The sequence below is a fragment of the Lynx rufus genome, unplaced genomic scaffold, assembly GCF_022079265.1.
Source record: "Lynx rufus isolate CCGP_SWC_20201006 ecotype Redwood Valley unplaced genomic scaffold, mLynRuf1.p SCAF_9, whole genome shotgun sequence".
NCBI lineage: Eukaryota > Metazoa > Chordata > Mammalia > Carnivora > Felidae > Lynx > Lynx rufus.
In genome coordinates this window covers 9,735,956-9,759,473 of record NW_025814897.1, presented here as the reverse complement: position 1 = coordinate 9,759,473, position 23,518 = coordinate 9,735,956, and the positions used below count along the sequence as shown (strand labels likewise).

The following is a 23,518-nucleotide window of genomic DNA, read 5'->3' as shown; positions in this document are numbered from 1 at the left end:
AGTTTTAGTTTGTAACGTATTTCCAAGTTGGATATGTCCAAGTTTGGATGCGAGGAGAAAGAAAAAGAGGTCCCCTGAGGTTACATGCAGAGGAAGGGCTGTAGACACAGACAGACTAACGTTCTGCTTCCTGCTTTTGATTTGATTTGATTCTTTGAAAAAACAAAACAAAACAAAACAGATCTAAGATTTGTCCGTACACTGGCCAGCCTGATGCCACAGTACGTGGGCTTTGAAAAGATTCTGTAATTTCTGTCTCGTTATGATTATATCTGCTGCCGAGATATAATATATATATATATATATATATATGTATATATATATACACACACATATATATATATATATAAAACAGAGCAGAGCGAGAAAACCAGAACCCAGAGATGGCTTTCCCAAGTCCCACAGCCCCAAACTTATCCCTGCCAGGGAAGTCACTCTCCCTTGAAAGTCAGATAGAACCAGTCGATTGACATTTCTTTTCTACTAAGTGCCTGACCGTGGGCAAGGTGCTTTCTCATAAGGCTGATCTGGGTGAGGAGCTGGGGTTGGGGATTTGGCCAAACTTGGGGATCCAACAGGGGCTAATGGGGGTCACATGCTTACCCCCAAGACCTGAACTGAGCATTTTCATACACATTCTCTTTTCCTCACAGAAAATAGGAGAGTTTTGCTCCTCTTTTCGTTCCCATTTCCATTTGTTCAAGTGTTTTTCATGTGCCCTAATAACCATATATTTCATTTTCCACCCATCCAGACTCCTTGCTCCTCCCCGTTCGGTCTGAGGAGAACTCGTAAATGTCATTGGTCACAAAGCCACTCTCCACGCTCGCCAGAGTCACGAATCCACTTTCGGATGGGTTCACGGCCATGTTGTCATAGTCACAAGACAGGTCATCGGGAGTGGCTTCTCCCGAACACACTCGGAATGAAATGTTCTTCAGGTCTGGCCGGGTCTCAGCCAAATCGGCTTCACTTTGTTTTCGAATGATGTTGTAAACCTCTAGGTCTGGGCCGTTACCCGCATGAGGACAGGGCCAGATGGTGTGCTGCTCCTTCGTGCTGGGGCCTGGCTGCTCCCCTTTCCTAGGAGGAGAGAAAAGCGGGGCCAAGTATTTTAGACAAGGGGACTGAGAATATCCCCGTGTCTCCTGTTCAGGCAGGAGGAAGCCAGCCTGGGAAATCACTACACTGTCCTTCTCACCTACCGAAACTTACAGGTCAGGGCTTCGGGGTGGGGTGAGGTGGGGTAACAAAACGGGGAAGTGTTGTATTCAAAGCGATTGTGTAGCTATCATTCACTGCTGCAAGAGCATAGAACAGAGGTGGTTATCCCGGGCTCCTCAGAGCTCCCAGAGGGTCCATGGATAGAATTGGATGGGGAAAAATATCACATTAAAAAAAACTCATCTCCAAGTGAAAGTGAGCCTGTCCTTCAATTCTGAATGTAGGCAACAAACTAGAGTAGAATTAGTAATACCTTTGACTCGATCACCAACAGAAATCACAGGTTATTTTCATATCACATCACAGCTGCCATAGAGGCCTTAAAATATTTTACACTCATCTCTGTTTCAAAATTATGGTAATCATATCCACTACTAGATAAGGAAGCATTAATAAAGAAATGCATGTATTACCAAGTCACAATCATTTTTGGAAATATTTTGCTAAACTGTTGTATCAGTATAATGGCTTCCCTTGTAATCCAATATATTTTATTGTAATATATTTAAAGATATTGTTCTGGGAAGGAGTCCATAGGCTTCATTTGACTGTTACAGATGTCTGTGGCACAAAAAAAAGGTAAAACCCCCTGAGATAGACTCCAGCTTCAAAGTCACAATTCCCAAATCCTGGCGAGGTGTTAAATAGATAGAGTAAGGAAGGGAAATTAAAACCAACCAACCAACCAACCAACCAAACCAAAACAAACAAAAACAACTGCAGAGTAAGCAGCTGGAAAATATATTTGTAACTTTTAACTGAATTCTCTTTTTAGATCAAAGAGAATCAATTAATAAAAATAATCATAGTAAGAGCTAATATTTTTGACTGCTTACTGCAAGCCCATTCTGCATGAATTAATCCTTCTAATGATCCTATAAGGAAGTTATTATTAAATGAAGCAGGTTCTACTTCTGACCCTTGAATGATGAAGGGCTTAGGGGTGCCAACCCCCCACACAGTTGAAAATCTTCATGTAACTTTTGACTCCCGGCAAACTGAACCACTAATAGCCTACTGCCGACCTGAAGCCTTAATGATACTGTAAATAGTTGATTAACACATATTTTGCATGTTATATGTATTATATATTGTTTCCTTACAATAAAGTAAGGGAGAGAAAAGAAAATGTTATTAAGAAAATCACAGCGCGCCTGGGTGGCTCAGTCGATTAAGCGTCCAACTTCAGCTCAGGTCATGATCTCATAGTTTGTGGGTTCAAGCCCCATGTTGGGCTCTGTGATGACAGCATGGAGCCCACTTGGGATTCTCTCTCTCCCTCTCTTCATGCTCCTCCCCTGCTTGTGCTTGTGGTCTCTCTCTCTCTCTCAAAAATAAACATTAAAAAAAAGAAAGTGATAAAGAAGAAAAAAAAACATTTACAGTACTATACTGTATTTACTGGAAAAAACCCCACAACATGTATAAGTGGACCCACACAGTTCAGACCCTTGTTGTTGTAGGGTCAACTCTGCATTGATATCTTACTCATTCACCTTAAAATAGTCATCAAAGGGAGTCAAATCTTAAAGTCCAATCAAGACTATAAACTTAAAAAGTCAAATCTTAAACAAGTCAAAACTTAAAGCAAATACAAAGGTTTACACAAGTCAAATCTTAAGCATTGGTATTTTACTAATTCATCTTAAAATGGTCATCGAAGGGAGCCAAATCTTAAACTGGACCTTAGTTTTTCTGTTGTAAAATGGGCATACCGGCCTTCTTCTATGTATGGCATGATGATGGGGAATAAAAAAGCAACTGAGAATAGCTGTGGGTCCCTCAAAAATGGTGGCCCATGATTCATAAATAGAGGTCCTCTAGGCTACTTAGTGGAGCTATTTGGTAGCAATCTATAATTGTATATTGAATTAAAAGAAAGTCCATTTAAGAGCCTGAGCTATTTCATTTTTAATAAAGTGATTTCATTGCAGGTGTTTGCCAGAAGGCTCTGGAACAGTCATATTTCAATGGCTCACTATTTATTCCTTCCCCCAACTAACAAACATTTTTGGAGTGAGAGTATTCATTCATGGAAGTACTGTGCTGAGTGATGTGTGTATACAAAGTAGGCAAATAACACAGTTTCACCCCTCAAGTCATGTAAAATCTTCCTTACACAAAAATGAAAGAATATAAGATCACTCTCTTAGTCACAACTAAGCACAAATGCTTAGTACTTCTGAATGTCCTGAGCCCATCGGAGAATATACTCTCAAATCTGCAATGGTGATTCTCTTGGAGCCGCTATGGCTTTTTAATGAAGTAAACAGAGCAATGTCCAAATCTCAAAGAGTCCAGAAGATACAAAGACTCACACAACGACAGTTTTACTTGCCTCCTTCTATAGATCCAAACCCAACACACAACTGTGATGACCACAAGGAGAAGGACGATGCTGGGGATTAGAATGTAAGCAAGATTTAAGGCAGCTTCTGAAAAGAAAATTGCATATTATCAGCATCAGTGGTTTTTACATGCTTCAAAACAGACTTAAAAAAGCATAATCAACATAGAGTATTTCAAAGAGCGCATTCCTGGAAGGAAATAGGTATACAGTTACCCAGTTGGCAAAGTCTTCTAGTTTCAATAAGTGAGTGTTTTCTACCTATCTTGTTATCCTAAGTAATAGAGAAAAGAAGTTTAAGTGTTGGAGTCTCTTGCAAAATATCAGAAAGGCATTTTTTTGAATTAAATTTGTTTTTTTTTTTTCCCCAGAGGAAAGAGATACTCTCTTTTCTTATCCTTCCTGTCCCTTAACAAAGCAGGGGCTGCTTGGGCAGTGTTGATGTCTTTGGCTCTCGGGACAGAAATGGTAGTTCCCAAGGTGGGGTGGGGAAGAGAGGGAGGGAAGAAGAATTGAGTCTCAGTGCTGTTACCAGGAAAGAGAAGGTCACATGAAGCCCATGAATCAGACTGTAACCTTCCAACAAATCTGACTAAGACTAATTGGATCCAGTTGGGACCAAGAGCAGTGACTGTGGAGGACATTCAGAGGTCTGTTATCCCGACCTATCCTTTAAGACTTAGAACCAAAGAATTTTCTGTCATGGGGCTTGAGGAGGAATCAAGGACTGGGGCCTGACCCCTTTCTTCCTCCCACTGGTCCAAGGTTCCCAACCTTCTGGAAGCTGTTGCTTTGTTTTCCTGTGAGGCTGCAAACCTAACAACCACACAAACAAAGAGCCCAAAGCAAAACCCACTTTAAATGCCGCCATAAAACCGATGAGCACTGAAAACGTCACCCACCTCTGTAGAGCCCTTTGTACTTTTTTCAAAGCATTTTAACACATTTTATTGGTTGTATAATAAAATTTGACCTTGCTTCTGGAAGAGAGGCCCTAAATCTTTGGAATTTTGCAGGTAATAGGGGTAACTTTATTATTCAGGAGCCCCTCCGACCGTATCCGAGTTTATGCTGGTAAGATGTCTCAGGAAGGGGGCTCCTCGGGGGTCTCAGGACAGGAGGGGGCGTGAAGAGTGAGTTCAATTTCATGGCCAATGACCAAATCAATCATGCCTATGTAACGAACACGTTGATGTGCCAGGAGGGTGATTACGCATCCTGATTCCCCAGGGAGACGACACAGAAACTCCCCACATAGGACCCTCCCGGACCTTACCCTACCTGTTACTTCAGCTGGCTGGTGGTGATCTGTATCCTTTACAATAAAATGCAGTCCTACGTATGGTGTTTTCCTGAATTCTGTGAGTTGTGCTAGTGAGCTATCAAACCTGAGGGGGTTGTGGGCATCCTCTGGATTTGTAGCCAACTGACCAGAAGTGGGGGTGGCCTGGGGACCCCTGGACTTGTGACTGATGTCTGAAGTGACTTGCTGTAGACTGTGCCCTTAACCTGCGGGCTCTGTCCTAGCTTGGCGTGGCTAATGCCAGAACTGAACTGCAGTATTACAATATCCGATTTCATTTGACGGCCACAGTGAGGCTCTCGGATACGTGAGACACATGGCGTTACTTGTGTCACGCAGAACGTGAAAACCAAAGCACAGAGAAATGAAGTGGTTTTTAAAAGTTGCCCAGCCACATAAACCCAGATCTCCCTCTTTGAGACTCCAGGAGAGAGCCCAGGTGGAAATTCCATCAGCGCTCCCAGTTATCACCCCCCTTTTCTCTGATCCTTCTTGATTCCAGTTGTGAAACGTTTGTGTCCATTTCCTCTATTTGTTTCACAAGTGAATGTCAAGGTCGGACCTGTTGGCCTCACGGCCTGGGTTTTTCCCCTTTGTTCCTCTACAGCCATTCTCTCGGTACCCCGCCCCCACCCACAACTGCTGGGCGTCCCCCAGCCCTATCTATCCTCATCCTCAGGCAGGCATTTCACCTCCTGGCCGACTACTCTCCCCCTGTGGTTTCACTACAAACCCCAAAACTTTGTGCACTTTCTGCAAAGTCACAGATGCCCTGTCTAGTTCATTTTTTAAGTGGTTACAGGACAGAACAAAGTAGAAAGTGTAACCTTGGTCATCTGTGATCGGGAGAGTCCCGTCATCTATTTCCCCCAGGAGAGTTGGGTCCATACCTTTGTTTCCTTTAAAAGTCTCTCTGGCATCTTCTTTCCCTGTGTCTTCTGGAAGCATGGGTGTTGCTGGCTCTGTTCCTTCACCTGGAGACAGACACACCGACTTGAGACCCCAGAGAAAAGGCCTCATAATCCAGATAGTCTCTGAGGGTGGCCAGGTTGTGGGTGGGATCCCCCAAAAAGAGGAGCAGTTTGACTCGGGCCATTTAAAAGCATAGAAAAGTTAAGGGTTGAGTTTGCCGGCCTACAGGTTCAACTGCCTTCATCTTCCTGGGGAGATCTTTGCTGCCAAGAATCATGTACTGAAACGGACAGCAGGCAGCTGGCGTCAAGGCACATAAGATACAGAGGTGCCAAAGGGAAGGGCCAATGACTCACTTCTAGGAGCATAAATTATCCGTTTGGCTCACTTCTTTTCTCATTAGATGGAATTATTCCTCTCAGATTGTCAGTAATGACAAGTCACATCCCAAACTGAATTTGTGGTTGTTGCTTTTCAGCTTTGGGAGAAATCGGCAACGCCAGGGAGAGATTAATGAACTACTCGACAGGGTTGCACGCGGCATCTACCTCTCCGAAAGGCATGACTTAACACCCGCGCTCTTTCTGTTGGAAAATCTGGTCTAAAGAACCTATGGTTCTAAACCCATAAAGGGGGCCTGTGAAACAGTCCAAATGAACCCAACTCAAATGATAGCTTACCTCCAGGCTTTGTAGAAGGAGCTGTTGGCTTCTCTGTGGCAGAAAGAAACAAATATGAAAATAATAAGTAAATTTCCATGCCATCTGAACGAAACTGGCCAAATCATGGCATCCACTTATTTACTCAGTCTTCCGATAAACTTTATTTTGTGTTACTCAATGCTAGGAACTGGGTTAGCAAGCCACAAGAATCACTTTTTCACCAAGACTAGCCTTCCCCCAGCTTTACTTGGGTATTTTAAAAAAAGTATTTTAAAATTTTATTTATTTCATTAAGTTTATTTTTGAGAGAGAAAGAGGAGGGGAGGAGGGACAGAGAGAGAGAGAGAGTCCCAAGCAGCCTCTTTGCTGTCAGCACAGAGCCTGATGCAGGCAGTCACGACCGTAAGATTATGACCTGGGCTGATATCAAGAGTCAGACGCTTAACTGACTGAGCTACCCAGCCCCAAAGTATTTTAAAATTTTAAATATGGGAATTTCCAAATATAAACAAGAATAGAAAGGCTGGTATAATGAACTTCTGTGTACCATCACCCAACATATGGCTAATCCAGTTTCAACAGTAATCCCTATCCCTCCCCAGCTACACTGAGGACTCAATTTTAAAACAATCTAAAAAAAAGAAGAAGAAAAGCAAAGAAAAGAAAAAGCAATCCAAGACATTTTAACAACTCTCACTAGGGATGTTTTAGAGGGTAACAAACACCATGTCCAAGCAGTGGAAGTGGTTGTAGGGGGGTAGGTAAGCAGACCGCTGCCAGCCCCAAGGCAGACACTGGTGATCCAGAACCTGAGTCATTCAAAATGTTGCAAAGAGCCTCAGGACAATCAGGTTGCACAGAACATCTACACTGAATACTTTTACCTTTGGCTGAGAGTGTGTGACCCTCAGGTACTGGTAGTAAATCTCTCATGCTAATCAGATGCTCTGGCATTCATAGGGATGGGGTCCTTAAGGGTGTGATTTCGGAATTCACAGTCCTAAGCCCAGGATGCCAAGGCCATTCTGAAGTTTCATTCAGAAAGGAAACTTTTAATCATCTTCCTGTAAGTGTGTGTGCAATGCAAATCCATTCGTTTATTTAAAAAAAAAACCCCACTTATATAGTTCCTGCTATATGATAGAAACATCATGTTCTAAGTGTTTTATAAAAACGAACATGATTTACCCTGACAACAGCCTAATGAGGTGGTTGCTCTTACTACGGTGGTTTTGTACATGAGGTGCCTGAGGTACAGGGAGAGTAAATAACTTGTCCGAATCTCATAGCTATTGAGCAGCTGAACTGGGATTTGACCCAAACGACTCAAGTGAAAATTAAAATTGCAAGGAGACAAACTCAGCTAGGTACTGGAGACGCAACAGCAAACGAGAAGAGTCCTTACGCTCTCTGGGATGGCCATAGCATATGGAAACACAGGATGATATTAACAAACACTAATTTGTGACATTACATGATAATACATAGTGTATTCAAGAACATCACATGATGTATTCATTTTCTTGTCCCTCCATGGTCCCATCCACGGTGCAAAACTGCATTAAACATGGCACAACACGAACGCAGCATTCCATCACTCCCTACGATGTATCTGCAATGCACTGCCTCAGATGATTTGTCTCTCATTTTCACTGGATACACCTACGCCTTTCGTGCACCTCAGACGTAAGCCAGAGTTCAGCCCTGGCTAGCGTGCCACCTGCTCTACGTGGTCATGCTGTCTAGTTTTAGATGTTATTCAACCAGTCTCTTGCTACTCTAGCATAATAGATGGTGTGCCTTCCTGTTGGGACCGCCCTGGACGACCTTCCCCTAGCCCATCAGGTGCAGGGATTCATTGCTCCAAAGTGCATGTTTCCAGACCTCATGTCAACCAGGTAGTGAAAGGCAGAAACTTATAAATAGGCAGTTAAAATACTGTGTGTGTGAGGTGCTCTGATCCTCCCAGGAGGAACACCTAACTTGGTTTTGAGGGGCCCTTGGGAGGTTTCCCAGAGGAGATTTCTTTTTAACTTCTTATTTTGAAAAAATGCAGATTTATGAAAATTTGCTAGGATACTACAAGGAATACCCATATAGCCTTCACCCATAAGTTACAATTTTATCATATTTCATTTATTTAATTATTCTGTCTCTCTGTATCTCTCTATGTCTATCTATATTCTTACTTATACCTACATATACACCCACATATGTACGAAGAACACATACAGACACATGCATGTGTGTGTGGAGGGGTTCTCTTACATAACCACAGTAACAGTGATCAGAACCAAGACATTGTCATTTATAGTCTATTACCTAATCTATGCACCTTATGCAAATTCTGCCAATTGTCCTAAAGCTGCGCTTTATACAAAACCATCATCATCCTCCAGGATCTACTTCACGATCACCTGTTGCACTTAGTCGTTCTGAGAGGTGATGTTCAACGTGAACCCCAAAGGTGAGGATGAGTTGTCTGGGAAAGGGGAGGAGTGTTTCAAGCACAGGGAACAGCAGTCAAGAGCTCTTGGGCAACTTCACAGAGTGCAGAGGGGAATGGGGGGGGTGGACAGCTTCACAACGTGCACAGGGGAATGGGGGAGTGGAGGTGAAGAGAGCTGCTCGTGCAGCTTCTTGTATGGCTAAGGTGCGTGAACTCATCCTGGAGATGGGTGGCCACATAAAGACAACGTGTTGGTTTTTCTCCACGTGCTCACCTCCCTCTGCCAGATCTAGTCTGCCCTCCTCTGTGTCCCAGGAGGCTGACGTCTATGCACCGTGTTATTGGGACTCCCTTGCCTTTTCACTTCCGACTGGGCTTAGCTGATGGGAGGCAGAGGCAGGAGAGCAGAGAGAGGTCCCAGGCTTTACTCCCCAGGCTTACTCCCCTTCCTGCATCACCACCGCGGTTTGACAGTCGCTGCATTTTGTGGTTATGGCTTCTGGTGGGTGGGTCCTATTCCATGACTCCAAGCTCATGGGAGCTCGGGGTTCTGCTAAAACCATTCTCTCCACTTGCTCCTTTGGGCTCAGGGGTAGTAACAGCGTCCTACTGTGGCTAGTCCCTGGGCACCTCACCGTCTCTTTCTCTTTGCCACACTTCTGTAAATATCCTTTTATTATACTCTCCTCATTAATCCTGTACATCTTTTTTTTTTCATCTTTTTCCTGTCAGGACTCGGTGTCATTCAAGTAATAGCAAAAGTTGGGGCGCCTGGGTGGCGCAGTCGGTTAGGCGTCCGACTTCAGCCAGGTCACGATCTCGCGGTCCGGGAGTTCGAGCCCCGCGTCGGGCTCTGGGCTGATGGCTCAGAGCCTGGAGCCTGTTTCCGATTCTGTGTCTCCCTCTCTCTCTGCCCCTCCCCCGTTCATGCTCTGTCTCTCTCTGTCCCAAAAATAAATAAACGTTGAAAAAAAAAAAGCAATAGCAAAAGCAACAAAGAATAGTGTGTATATATATGAATATTTCATATATGTACATACATGTACATATATGCACATATATGTATATATACACATATACACATATATACACGCTAGGTTCAAAGTCCAAAAATTAAAAGGTATGAAAAGAACTTTTAAAATCGCACATTTCCTTCAAAAAAATGTTTAAAAACTACAACATTTTAAACCACAGAGCTGATAGGACATAATTAACAGAGCGATGGAAAGTTTTGCTTTTACTGCTCTAAAGAGGCAACTTGCTAAGCCAGCCCCGTCTCAGCCACCTCCCTGCCTGAGTCAGCTCTGTGTGGCAGGAAGGGCCAGGTCTCTGTGGGGAGGGGTTCACCTGGGGTGGGGCGGAGGTGGGGGAGAGAGAGGAAAAACACCTCAAGCAGCAAAAACCAGAGCAAGAGCATAGTCCAGTTCAAAGAGTTTAGAATGACAGGATTATTCTCACCAGGAAAGGTGAGGGCTGGGACCCAGCTGTTGGCTTTAGGGATCTGAGAAACTTCAGGGACAGATAAAAAAAATCACGTAAGTTTAGATCTAAGCCAGTTACGATGGGGGAGTTTGGGAAACCCCAGGAGAGTGAGACTGCAGGCTTGTAGCCAATTTGAAAACCTTAACAGACCTAGAAGCCAACGCCAGGTGAATCTGCAAGGTGGTTTAAGCCTGCTCCTCAAGGTGACCGCTATCTGTCCAAGGCCAGTGAAATCGGTGTACTCCATTATCTACCTCCTCGGGTCATTATTCTGTTTCCTTAAAGCCCCAGAAAATAATGTCACATGGCTGTTAGAAGACTTGCAGGAACAATGGCCAGCTTCCTTTCATATTTCTTTTTTTCCAAGTTCCTACAGCCAACCTCACATGTGGAAAAAAGAAGAATTTGTCCACTTAGAGGGCTTTTTGTTTCCTGAACTTGTCATGATTCTCGCTTTGTCAGACATAAATTAGACCCTTTCTTTTCTTCATCCCTTCTCTTAGCATCAGACTCTCCTCTCCTTTGCTAGAAGTACTCCTCCACGAGGAACTGTCACTGCATTCCCGAGTGCTCAACACCGCTGGCATTCCCAACAAGCTTTCTCAGAGACCACGTAACAAATTCTGGGAACTAGCAGCTGCTTATGAAATAAGAGAGGCAGCTGGGGATTCAGCCACATGACTTGGGGAAGGATTCATTACCATCAGAATATTTGCAAATGAAATTGTTCTTCATGTTGCATTGGTCGTCGTTCCACTGGAACATGTAGCGGCCCCCGATGCCAGCAGGTGCCGATGGCTGATGGTACATGACCACGCAGACCTCGCTGCCGCAAGAAGGCTCATCCACGTACCAGTTCCTGCAGGAAAGGGGTCAACAATGGAGACAATTGGAGAAGGAAGCCCCAGACTTTTCCCATCGAGTTCCAGTGAACCATGGACGTAGGATTCTGCGTCAGGAGACAGTAACACAGGGAGGAATTGAAGTGTTGCCAGTATGGAGAACCACGTGCTTTCTAAGGTGGACATCACAACCAATCATCTGACATTTGCCACAGGCTCTCTGCGGGGAGGAATATATTACCATATGACGTCTGCAAAGCAATTATGAGAAGCAGCAGTCTGGGATGATCTTACTGCTTGCTTTTTGCGAACCGGCTTTTGTTTCTCTTTGTTGTAGAAATCAGACGCACTGACAAGAGGCATGGCTCCTCTCAGCCAGAGCTTGCCTCGCTCATATCTCTTTATGCTTTTCAACCGTCATAACTGCCTTTCTAGCCCTAGGAAGTAGAGGGAAAATTCGAGCATCTGAGCAAGACTTTCCAAAATGGAGAGGCCGTCAAGGCAGGTGAGGGGGTAGGGACAGAGCAGAGGGCCCCCCTAGTCTACTTTCAGCTTTTATCTTGTTTTCCCTTCATCAGGCGGATGAGCCCCTCCTTCAGCCTCTGCTGCCACATTTCTTGCCTTTGTCTTCCTAGCTCCGTTAGCAGCCTGAGCTCCACTATCCGGTGGTACTTGGAATTAAATGGTGCCGCCACCCAGTTGAGTACATGGGTCCCATTTTAGGGCCTCGGATTCCACAGAGAGTCTGAATGCTGTGAGCACTCACTGCATGCAGTGATTCAGGGCTGGGTTTTATAGTCTGCGTGGTTACCCACCTGAGCTGCTTCCTTCTGAGGCCCCGATCTCACCCTCATGCTCAGATTATTTAGCTGGGCCCTGCTGCTTTGCCTGGATCTTGTCAGAGCCCCTCCTTAAGAGGCAGCTGAGAGACAGGTCTCCTTGCAGCACCTCAGTACGGCTCTGCTTGAGGGCCGTGTTGCCCTCCACCAAAGGGAAGGTCCTTTGCTATGCCTACGGGGTTGAATTTGCCTGGACAATAACTGAACTCGCAGCACTATTTGGCCATTGTGCCTGGGCAGTTGGGGGCCCTGACTTGGGCTGGGCTCTACTCCATTAGTTACCTCCAGGCCATTTTCCAACCCAGTTGGTGGACCTCCTAACTTGACTTGCCTTGTTCTCTTCCCCACTGGCCTTATGGCTTCATGTTATTTCATTTCACTGATGATGGAATGGGTGGAATTTTATGCCTGGCACCTGGTTTGTGGACTTGAGCCAGGTCTCAGGCTTGGAATTCACTGATAGAAGAAGAGGCCAGGTCGTCAGGAGGAAGGACCCTGCAACGCCATGGTTGGTACACATGGGGATAATTTTCCTGTTCTCCCAAAGGTGCCTATGGCCATTTAGTAGAGTAACCATACACTGGGGGAAAGGAGATACCCAAATATCATAAGGACTGTTGGGCACAGGATGCAAGGTGACATTGATATTCAAAGACTTGAAACATCATCAAGACTACCCATTAGAGTGGGAGCATATTGAGCCCAGGTATTGAGTAGAGCTCTGGCCCAGGACCAGCTCACAGTGGGACCCACCCAGCAGTCATTTACCAGTCTGCAGATATATGACTTGAACTGCCATAGTTGGTAGTTGGTATAGTCCCACGTTGGTTCCTTAGCCTGTGAGGTAAGAGCTGTAATAGTGGACAAGGTCAAGTAGAAGCTTCTGAGACTTTGCTTTTCCCCAACATCTCCAAAGCAGTAAATAAAAAAACCAGTATCTTACCGAGGGGAAGATCACAGAAAATGGTACCACCATTCTAGACAATGCAAGGGTCTTATTCGCCATCGTACCTTTATTTAATTCACTAGTCCGGCTCCTACAAAAACCAGATGCATCCTGAAGGATGACACTAGAACAGCATAAATACAACTAAGTAGAAGCCTCAATTACAGCTTCTGTGCCATCTACGGTGTCTTTGCTAGAGCAGGTTAACTTGCCCTTGGGTACCCACAATACAGATCTGGTAAACACAATATTTTCCATCAGAAAGAGAATAAAAAACCATTTGCATTCACTTGGAATGGACAACAATACACATTTATCATCTTGCCTGAGAACTATATTAATTTTCCAACCCTCCGTCATAATGTGGTATGAAGAGATTTGGACTACCTACACATTTTGCAGAAAATCACACTGGTCTGCTATATTTCTGACATCATGCTAATTGAACCAGAAGAGCTTAGAAAGACTCATGTGCTCCAGAGGATTACATGTCAACGCTATGAAGATTCAAGAGCTTGCCACTTCATGAAAATGTGTAGGTTTCTAGTGATCTAGGGAATTCCAGATCATCCCTTTCATATTAAAGGACAAATATTGCATCTTGAAGCATCTTAGAGTAATGTGAAGTAGGAAGCGTAACACCTTTGGGTGCTGGAGACAACATATTTCACACTTGGACACACAGCTCTGGCCCATATATAAGCTGACACGAAAGACGGCCAGCTTTGAGTGAGGTCAAGAGCAGAAAAAGGACCCTGAAGCAGGTCTAGGCTGTAGTGCAAGCAGACTTATTATCCAGCAGATCCTATTAGCAGAGGTATCCAGATGGGAAAAATAATGCCACACAGAATTTGTAACAAGCCCCAATGCGAGAATCACAATGTAAACCCCCAGGATTCTATAGCAAGGACACGTCTTCTGAAACGGAGAGATAATCACCTTTTGCAAGGCAGCTGCTGGCTTGCTACTAGGCAGGGAGCACCAAGAGACCGTGCAATTCAACTTACCCATTGTGAGTGAGGTCCTATTGGACACACCCAGTCCTGGGATGGGAAGGCCCAGAATCAATATATATTCAGGACCAAAGGGCACTGTATGAGCACGTAGAGCAGGCTGCCATAGCCTCTAGCACTTACACCAATAGCTGATTAAGGGAACCCCTTATGACTAGTTGATAGAGGTGCCTGAGTTCGGTTCATGGATAGATCAGCCAAGAATGTGAGTACAATTCCAAATGGACGGCTGCTGCACTACAACCCCACTCAGAGTTGGCCTTGAAAGACCGAGTGGTAATGGGACATCCTCCCATTGGCCAGAGCTTAGATGGTATACTTAGTCAACTACCTGGCACAGAAAGAGAAGTTACTGGAGGTCAGAATATATAGGGACTCAGGGGTAAGGCACAGAACTTGGCCAGCTGATCAGGAGTCTAAAAGGAGAAAGAGGGCAAGTTTGGGGATAGGGAACTCTCGGCTAGGAAGATGCGAATAGACATACGGGAATAGGTATGAAGTATGAGGATCTATCACACGTTAAAACCCGGCAGAAAGCCTCGAGCACTGAAGAGGCACTAAACGACCAGGGAGACAAACGACTCGGCCCGTTGATGTCAGCTAGCCTGGTATCAGCTGCCTTGGGGCACAACAGACACTCACTACAGTAGCCGTGGTGGCAGGGATGGAGACTACGCATGGGTTCAACAGTACCCACTCCCACTCACCGAGGCTGATCTAGCTACTGCCAAACATTGACCCTTCCAGCAACGGAGACCAAAGCTAAGTCCCTAAAGGAACACCAATCCTAGAACACCAGCCTGGCGTTCGGTGGCAAGTTGACTGCACTGGACTCCTTCCATCCTGAAAGGGGCAAGGATTCACTTTGACAGGGATAGACGTACAACCTGGGTACGGGTTTGCCTTTCCTGCCGCAGGGCCTCAGTCAGCACCGCTATCCAGAGCTTACGTAGTATTAGATCTACCAGGACAGAATCCCAAATGACACCTCATTGGACCATGGGACCTACTTTATAGCAAAGGAGGTGTGGCAGGGGCTCGTTGCTGGGGCATTTACTAGTCATATGACATGTTGCAGCATCTGGAAGTTGCCAGCCTGACAGAATGATGGACGACACTGCTGAAGCACTAGCTTAGAGGCAATACTTTTGCAGGGAGGCAGGATCATCCTCCAAAACATCCTCCAAGGCTCAAGTATCATCCCGTATCCCCAAGAGCAAGAACACATGGATCTGGGAGCCAGGGGGTGGAAACAGGAGGAGGCTTGCTTACCATCACTGGTAGTGACCCACTGGGGAATCTGTGATTCTTGTCTCTGCAATGCTGGGCTCTGTGGGTTTTAGATGTCCCAGGACCCAAAGGGGAAATACTTCCCCCAGGAGATCTAGGAAAAGTCTTTTTTTTTTTTTTTTAATATTTATTTATTTTTGGGAGAGTGCAATGGGGGGACAGGGAAAGAGAGGGGCCAGAGGATCTAAAGCAGGCTCTGCACTGACAGGCTAACAGCAGCGAGCCTGATATGGACCTTGAACTTACAAATCGTGAGATCATGACCTGAGCCGAAGGTGGACGCTCAACTCACCGAGCCACCCAGACGCCCCTGGAAAAGTCTTATTAAACTAGGAGTGATGGCTGCCACTTGGGCAAGAGGAGCAGTGATTACCTTTGTAGGAGGAAACGGGCCCGCATTTCAGGAGGATGTAGCTATGCTATCACCTATGCTGGGCAGGGAGAAATGTTTGGCATCCAGGTTGTCTCCTTGGGTTCCTGTGGGTATTCACACACCCAATTTGGATGGCAGATGGAAAAGTGAAGTCACTCCAGCCTGAGAAGTGCACATTGACTGGGGCTTCACATTCCTCAGGGCTGAGGGTCTGGGTCCCTGCCACGAGGTAAGCCATGGAGGTTCCCTGAGCAGAGAGAGAGAGGGGAATCTGGGCTGCAGTAGAGAAGGGAGGTCACTGAGTATCAGCTGTGGCCCTGGGACTAGCGACAGTGATGGGAAGTACAGTTTATCCTAAGAACTTGCCTTTTTCAAGTTTCTCCCAGGAAGAGAGGCCCAGAACCCTGTAGGGGCTACTCCTACTCCTGGAAGGTGTGGATGTGGTCAGCGCAATGGGTAGACTTTGATAGAGGATGATCAGCTGTCTTAAATGTAACAGGTAAAATCATGTATTTTAACCTGCATTCTTTGTTTTTTTTGGGGGGGTTAGGGGAGGGGCAGAGGGAGATGGAGAGAGAGAATCTTAAGCAGGCTCCACGCCCAGCTCGGGGCTCGATTCCATGACATCATGAATGACCTGAACTGAAATCAAGAGTCGGACGCTTAACCGACTGAGCCACCCAGGCTCCCCTAATCCACATTCTTTTGACTGATCATGAGTTCAAACTTTTTTCCCCCATGTGACTGTTCACCAGTTAGATTTTCTATTTTTCAACGGTCTGCTCAGGTCTTAGCCTCTTTATATTTTGGGGTTTTACTGACTTACAGAAACTCTTAGTGTGTTAATGACTTCTATAAACTCTCTATCTAGTAACACTGTAGTTTGTTACGCTTTTCCAGTCTATGTCTGCCTCTTGACTTTGCTACCTTTTGATGTTTATCCATGTCACTGCATTTCTTAGGGAGGGACCGTGGCAAAGCCATGGTGCCAGGGTGCGGTGTGAAATCAGTAAGTCCTGGCGCTGTGGGTTTACAAGGGCCCTCCAAAATGTGGGATCCCTCAAGTCCCCTCTTGGTCCGTCCGGGCCCTGTGGTCGGGAGCCCTATATTGAGTCTTAGCTCCACAGACCTTCAATTTCTCATTGGGGTTCTAATCCAAAAGGCTGGACAGCCAGAACCATTTCACTTCAAGCATCACCTGCTATTAAAACAACGCTTCCGGGGCGCCTGGGTGGCGCAGTCGGTTAAGCGTCCGACTTCAGCCAGGTCACGATCTCGCGGTCCGTGAGTTCGAGCCCCGCGTCAGGCTCTGGGCTGATGGCTCGGAGCCTGGAGCCTGTTTCCGATTCTGTGTCTCCCTCTCTCTCTGCCCCTCCCCCGTTCATGCTCTGTCTCTCTCTGTCCCAAAAATAAATAAACGTTGAAAAAAAAAAAATTTTAAAACAACGCTTCCGGGCCACGGCCACCTGGACAGAGCTCTTGGGACATGAGTTGGGCACAGATCCCACCACCTGCACCACACTGCTTTGGTCAGTGGCTGTTCTGGTGCTGTCCCCTCAGGGTTCTTCCTGGCTGGGTCTTCTCCTCTTCCCCACTGACCTGGCACCACGGATTCAGCCCAACCCCTTTCTGAGTTACGTCCAGTGAGTTGGCTGCCGCGGATTCCACACACTTACCTGAATGTTGACGTGCTGCCATCGGTCCAAGCATAAAGGTCCTGGCAGGCTGTGCCATTGCTCTGTTTCTCCTCACGCCTCCTGAGCCCGATCCAGAAATCGCCGTCAGACGCCAGGAGGTTTTCAATGAACTTTTCTATCAGTCTCTGCTCATCCTCAGACTCGATGCTCACCAGCTGGCCTCCATCCCTCCTGCAGGCTGCCTTGGCTTCCTCAAAGTTCAGTCTTCGAGAAGCGTCGTGGAAGTAAATGACGTTATAGCAAGGCTTCTGTGTCCCTCCCCGGCAGACCGGCTGCCCTAGAGAAAACAGAAGCCAGCCTATTTCAGGACTCCCCGAAGTATAGCAGGGCATGGGAATGGCGCTATCCCTGGGCAGGGATTCTGATTACTCATCGGTGGACTGTGTAATGTCACTTAGCTTCTCAGAGCAAATTAACACCCCTTCCGGCATGGAGATGCAGTGATTTAAACCCTGACGCTTATATTGTGTAAGAACTCCACGTTTCGTTCGTTCCGTTACAGATTCTTGAAAAGCAGACATTGTTGACTATCCTTTAGAGCACAGGTAGATGAAGATTTATGGTTTCACCCCAAGCCACACATCTAACACTGGCACATCATCGGGAAGCCTCAGGGGATAGTGTGGTTCAGCGTGAGCTACCTCTGTTTGGTGCTTCCTTCAGGTAAGAGAGGTATTCTGAAGTTGGGTGTGGGCTCCTCTATCCTGGAACCCTCTGCCTAGGTAGTAGGACTGAGATGTCACCCAGTCTGTGGTGTGAGCAGAAGCTAAGAGCATCAGGTCGGTGCGGGTGGTCTGTTGTTGAACTTGCTTCAAGACACAGCTAAGTTGTACTGAATTCCTACCATGTGGCATGAACTACGCTAAGGGCTTTTGCATTTACATATGTTATCTCACTGAACTCTCCTGATCATCCTGTGCTGTAGATTTGCTTATGCCCCATTTTACAGATGGGAAAACTGAGGCTCAGAGACATTAAATAATCTGGCTAAAGTCACACAGCTATCAGTATCTTCGCTGGAGTCGGAAGGCCATTCTGGTTACGGAGTCAAGCCCATAACCATTGAACTATGCTGCCCAGTGCCCACGCCACCGCAGTTTCAGGCTGCACTGGGAGCCTATGTGACGTGTGGTATCTGACCGACACCAGAAGGACTGAGCACCACCTCAGACAAATGTGTGGGATTCTACTGAGGAGGAACAACATCCCACCCTAGCTTGCATCTGGGTGCCTGAAGCCTTGCTGCGCTGGAACTTTGTTCGACCAGCACGTACTGAGTGTCCACTCTGTGCCTGGCACTGTGCTAGGTCCTGGGAATACAGATACAAATACGAGCTCCTGGCCTGCAGAAGCACACAGCGTATGTTTCTGGACCCGAGCGTACAAGTGAAAACCACATTTCAACAAGGGGAGTCCCTCGCAATGTCAGAGCCAGACCGTGGGCTGTGGGTGTGAATTTCTACCACAGACAGAAGGATGAAGGATTCTGGTTCGGGAGCCTCTTCCCAGCCCTCAAGGAACGTTCTCATTTTCCTAATTTGTTCTGCAGCCGTGCGGCGAACAGAGAGCTTTCGTTATTCCCAATAGTGTCCAGAATACGGGGCAAAGGCTACACTTAACGGCATTCTCAGGGCTAAATGGGAAGGGAGCACATACAGATAACCCAGAAGACTCCTGCGAATTCTTGTTTCTATTGCTTCTTTTACCGCTTTTGTAAGGACATCCTCAATAAGCAACAAGTTATAAGAGTTTTGCACCTTCTCCCCTTTCTTTGTTATTCTTCTGTTATTGCTAGAACTCTAACAGGACTGGCACATTAGCAAATTAGGAGGCCTCAAAAGCAAGACATTTCGCACTAAGAAGGTGTTCCAGGGAGGGTGAGGGCGGAGACGCTGTGGCTGGAATGCTGCCTGGAGAGGGTATTGGCCCAGCCCAGCTCTCGTGATTCTTTAAAGGTGGCTCCAAATGAGGGGGCGGACGGAAAATGAGCCCCCGGGACCTACAACCTGGCCACAGCATGACAGAAACTGGAGTTGAATTTACTGGCAGTCCCCACTTCTCTGCCCTGGGTTTACCAAGGGAAAAAATAACACCTTAAACGAATTTCCTGTATGGTCCAGCCCGGCTTCTCAGCGCGAGTCAGCGGGTGAGCGCCAGAGAGCCAGAGCTGGAAGGATGCCTGAGGCGCATCTGGTTCCCCTGCCTTCAGGAAGTGTCTCTCTCTTCTCTTTTGCAGGAAGGGGAAGGGCGAGGGCTTCTGTTCCCCACGACCTAGGACAAAGCCTATGCAGCCCTGACCCAGGCAGCTTTATTCGGATGCACTCCCACCCCCCACCTTCTGCCACCAGGCAGTCCACCCCCATCCTGAAAGCAACTGCGGGTCCTTTCCATCAGCTCCGCAAGCAGGGATAACGCAGTGGCGGCTGCCATTCTCCGCCATCCCCTACCGCCAATCTGTCGGCGCCCCGGAGACCTGAGAAAGGGGCACGGACATTCTCTCCGCCCCCACCCCCCACCCCCGACATGCAGATCAAACGCAAGAGGCTAGAAGCCAGAGCACTGTACCTCCTCTGAGGTCCAAGTCCGAGGCTGCAGTGGCACGACAGGAGGAAGGAAGCAGACAGTCATTCCCCTGAGTCAGGCGGGGCTTGTCCCGCGCTAACTAGGGTTCTTTCCCGATCTCTAAGCGCTCTGGTTCCAGAGCTGGATCTGGCCATCCTCCCCCCACCGCGCCCCCCATCACCCCGAGAAGAGACTAGAGGTACCAGGCTGGGTGCCCCGCGCACAGCCGATCCAGAATCCCCACTGTACCCGCCGTCTCCAGGAGCAAGAGATCTCCCCAGTGGGCTGGAGGAGAGTTGGTGAGCCCGGCCAGCGCCGGGGTCCTGGCAACTATTGGGCTGCACTCAGAGGGGGGGCCGAGGGGGCACCTCCTGGGGCAGATTTGCGCCCCCGCCCCCCGCCTATGTCCCCCACCGCCCGGAACTCAGGGCGGAGAACGGCCTTTGAGGGTTCCAGGATACCCAGGGACTCGCGCCGGTCTCAGCCGCTGGGCTAAGCAAGCTGGGCGCGCAGGAGGGCTGGGTCCACCAGCGGGGCGGGGACGCCCCCAGCCCCTGCAGAGGGCCGCAGGAGAGGCGCCGCGGCCTCGAAGACGGCCAGCAGCAGGTGGGGTGCAGGCGGTGCCTCTGCGGAACCCGACCTGGAACCAGCCCCCGCCCCAGCGCGCTCACTCACCGCTTAGCAGGCGACCGGTGGCGCCCCGGGGCCCCGCCAGCAGCGCGGCCAACAGCATGGCCTGCAGCGCGGCTCCCGGCTGCATGGCTCGGCTCGGGTGCGCCCTCGGACGCCGCGGCGCCTCGGCGGTGGAGCGGAGGGACCCGCAGCTGCGTGCACGGAAACCGCAAAGGCGGCGGCGGCAGCATCTCCCGAGGACCCACGGAGCCGGCACCCGAAGGAGGCGGGGAGGGCGCGGAGCCAGCGCGCCGCCCCCCACCCCTTGGGACGTCACCGAGCCCGCCCCCCGACGGCCTCCTCCGGCGAGCTCAGCGCCAAAGACCCGGCTGGCCGGAGAGGAGCGAGCCGGGGAGGGGAGACCGCTCCCCGCTCCCACCCCCACACCCCCCGCCGGCCCCGCCCCGAGCTGCCCACGGAGATCCTGCGTTTGCCCAGGGCGCAGGGCCGAGGGCCGTCCCAGTCTGGTTTATCGGAAATCTGATGAAGAGAGCACTGTGGCTAAGATCACGACCGCATCTCAACCCCACGCCCGGGAGACTTGGCCAGATTCACCCAGCGCCCTAGGCTCTGCAGTGTGGCCCAGTGGGACAGGCGAGGCACCGAAAACCTCCCTGGGGCTGCGTAGGCTGCAGTCCGGGTGCTCAGGGCTACCCCCGAGAGAGGAAGGGTGGGTGCAGAGAACAGATGCTCAAGTGGGCAGTGTGCCAGTGGCCGGACAAGTTACGGGGCAGAGTGGATAGTGTCCAGAGGCGGTGGCTAAGTTGGAGTTCTGGCTGAGAAGAGTGTCGCTGCACCTGAAGCCAGTGAGTGTCCCTGAACCCAGCCCGGAAAAAAATGCCGCTCTTTGCAGAGCACCTGTTGAGGGTGGGGGCGGATTGTAGGAGAGGGAGGAGCCTCCCTAGGACTGAGCGATCCCTCTGTGAAGATTTCCTCACCAACTCAGCCCTCGATGCGTGTGCTCCCTCTTCTAAACTGCGCAGTAGTCGTGTTTCACTTCTGCTGCTTATAGTAAACAGTGTTTTCAAACGTACTCCAGTGACGAGGCGAGCCTCCTGTACCGAAACTAAAGTGCTACTAAGTGGCCGAAGGTGCTTCGGGTTTCCTTGCCTTCTCCCCGGTGCAACTGTGGAGCCACGCAGAAGCCCTGTGTCGGCCGCGGACTTCCGGTTTTGGTTTCAGCTGGAGCCACCGCAATTCTGGAGGAAAAGGACTGAATATAGCCCCTGGGTGGGTGGGTGCGGGTGCGGGTGCGGGTGGGAGGGAATCTATTTCGGTCTCAGCTGCTAATGTAAGGAAGCCCTACCACTGTAGAAAAAAGGGTCAGCAGGAGGAGGACTGACCTTTCATGGCAAGCTTATTTACAGCAGTCTTTATGTCTGAATTAGATCTCATATCCAACCTTCATCCTTTCTAGAAATTCCTGGTTCTCAAAATGAGGAGGGGACTGCTACCGTGAACAGAAACACTCGAGGTGGCATCTGATATTCTGCTTTTCCTCAAAGTCTGTGTGGCCTTTGGCAATTCCTTTGTCTAAGTTATCAGTGAACTCCTGGTGTCACTAAAGGTTACCTTAAGAGTTCTGAGAAGGTCTGACGGGGCAAACAGACATGTAAGTGTGCAGATACCAGGTTTTTAAATGTCCATTGAAAAGGATTTCTTTCCAGTATTACAGCATCTGTTACAACATAGGGGAGCTGGTATGTTGGCTCAAATAATTAAATTGTGCCCTGACTTCTCCCTTTGATGCTCTTGCCCTTGGTTCACATTGCCTTTGTTAAAGGTACGTAGTCAGCCTAATGTGGTCAGCAACTCCAATTCTCCACAGGTCCTGTGTCCACACCCTTCACCGTGTGACTTTGCACTTCTCCTACTAAAGGGGCTGAGTGGATTTCCCTACCCCTTGTCTTTGTGTTTGACATGTGACTTCTCTGGCCAAAGGAATAAGTCAGAGGTTTCTGAGCCTAGACTGGAAAAGGTCTCACATGTTTTTGTTTGTTCTTTTGCTTCTCTGCCACTGTCTGAGAGGAACCTGGCTCAAATATCCCACTGGTCCATGTACATCCCAAAGAAGATGACCCATGGAACAAAGCTGCGTCAGTCAGTCAACAGACCTGAGAAGCAGACCTCCCCGGTAGAGCTGCCAGGGCCAAGCCTAGATCAGTTAGCCCCCCCCCCCCCCCAGCTACCCTGCTGATGTGTGAGCAGTAATAAATGTTGCAGATCACTTTGCTATATTGTTGCAGCAAATACCAACCATTACACCAGGTAATGCAGAGCCCTGCCAACTGGGGAAGACTGGCTGGCTCACTTGCAAGAACTTTTCTTGGTGAAATTATCTTGGTCCAGGGTCCCATCCTTAGATTGACAAGCCCAAACACAATCTAACAGATGGATATATATATACACACACACACACATATATATATATATTAGCCATATATATACACACACACACACACACACACACACACACACACACATTGAGAAATATTATCGTCAAGCAAACCGATCTTGGCATTAGTGTGTTGAGAACATACTCTACCTCCAGGCAAGAGATTTCTCAGCGAGCATGGAATCACAACAAAGGGAGTTAGTTATATGATTTGAAAGTTTAGGCTTTGACAGCTTGCAATGTCCAACTTTACAAGAGATATATGTCTATCTGGCAGACAAATCTATCAATCACCCTGATGGGGTACCTTTTATTCTTGATAGTGCTGAGATGGGATTGCCGATCGGTCATTTTCTAAATTTCCCTTTTCTAGGCCTGACTACCTTCCTTGGTTCAAAACATTTTTCTCCAAAGAGTGTTGTGGCAGAAACAACTAGTTGTCCACCAGTATCCATTTGCCACTTCTTTTAGTGAGAGTCCTAAATATTAACGAGGCAGATGGTCCCCCAC

The 23,518-nt window shown here is 48.0% G+C and overlaps 1 protein-coding gene across 1 annotated transcript; it reads right to left on the bottom strand.

Annotated features, from left to right (window-relative positions):
* Nucleotides 1-501: 501 nt before the first annotated feature.
* On the bottom strand, nt 502-19,742 carry LAYN (layilin). Its single transcript, XM_047070824.1, has 7 exons — nt 19,715-19,742; nt 17,359-17,656; nt 11,081-11,238; nt 6,467-6,499; nt 5,765-5,848; nt 3,563-3,659; nt 502-1,083 (listed from the first exon to the last, which is right to left on the bottom strand). The coding sequence occupies exons 1-7, from the start codon at nt 19,740-19,742 to the stop codon at nt 720-722; spliced, it is 1,062 nt and encodes a 353-aa protein (XP_046926780.1). The 3' UTR covers nt 502-719.
* Between the last annotated feature and the right edge of the window lie 3,776 nt (nt 19,743-23,518).

Bases quoted from the DNA above. Each gene is read 5' to 3' on its own strand.
- LAYN (XM_047070824.1), bottom strand. From the start codon at position 19,742: ATGGGGGTGGACTGCCTGGTGGCAGAAG. The intron at 5,849-6,466 runs GTAAGCTATCAT...GTCTGTCTCCAG, and splicing joins TCCTTCTACAAAGCCTGGAG to GTGAAGGAACAGAGCCAGCA. The intron at 3,660-5,764 runs GTATGGACCCAA...TTTTCTTTTCAG, and splicing joins GACTTTTAAAGGAAACAAAG to AAGCTGCCTTAAATCTTGCT.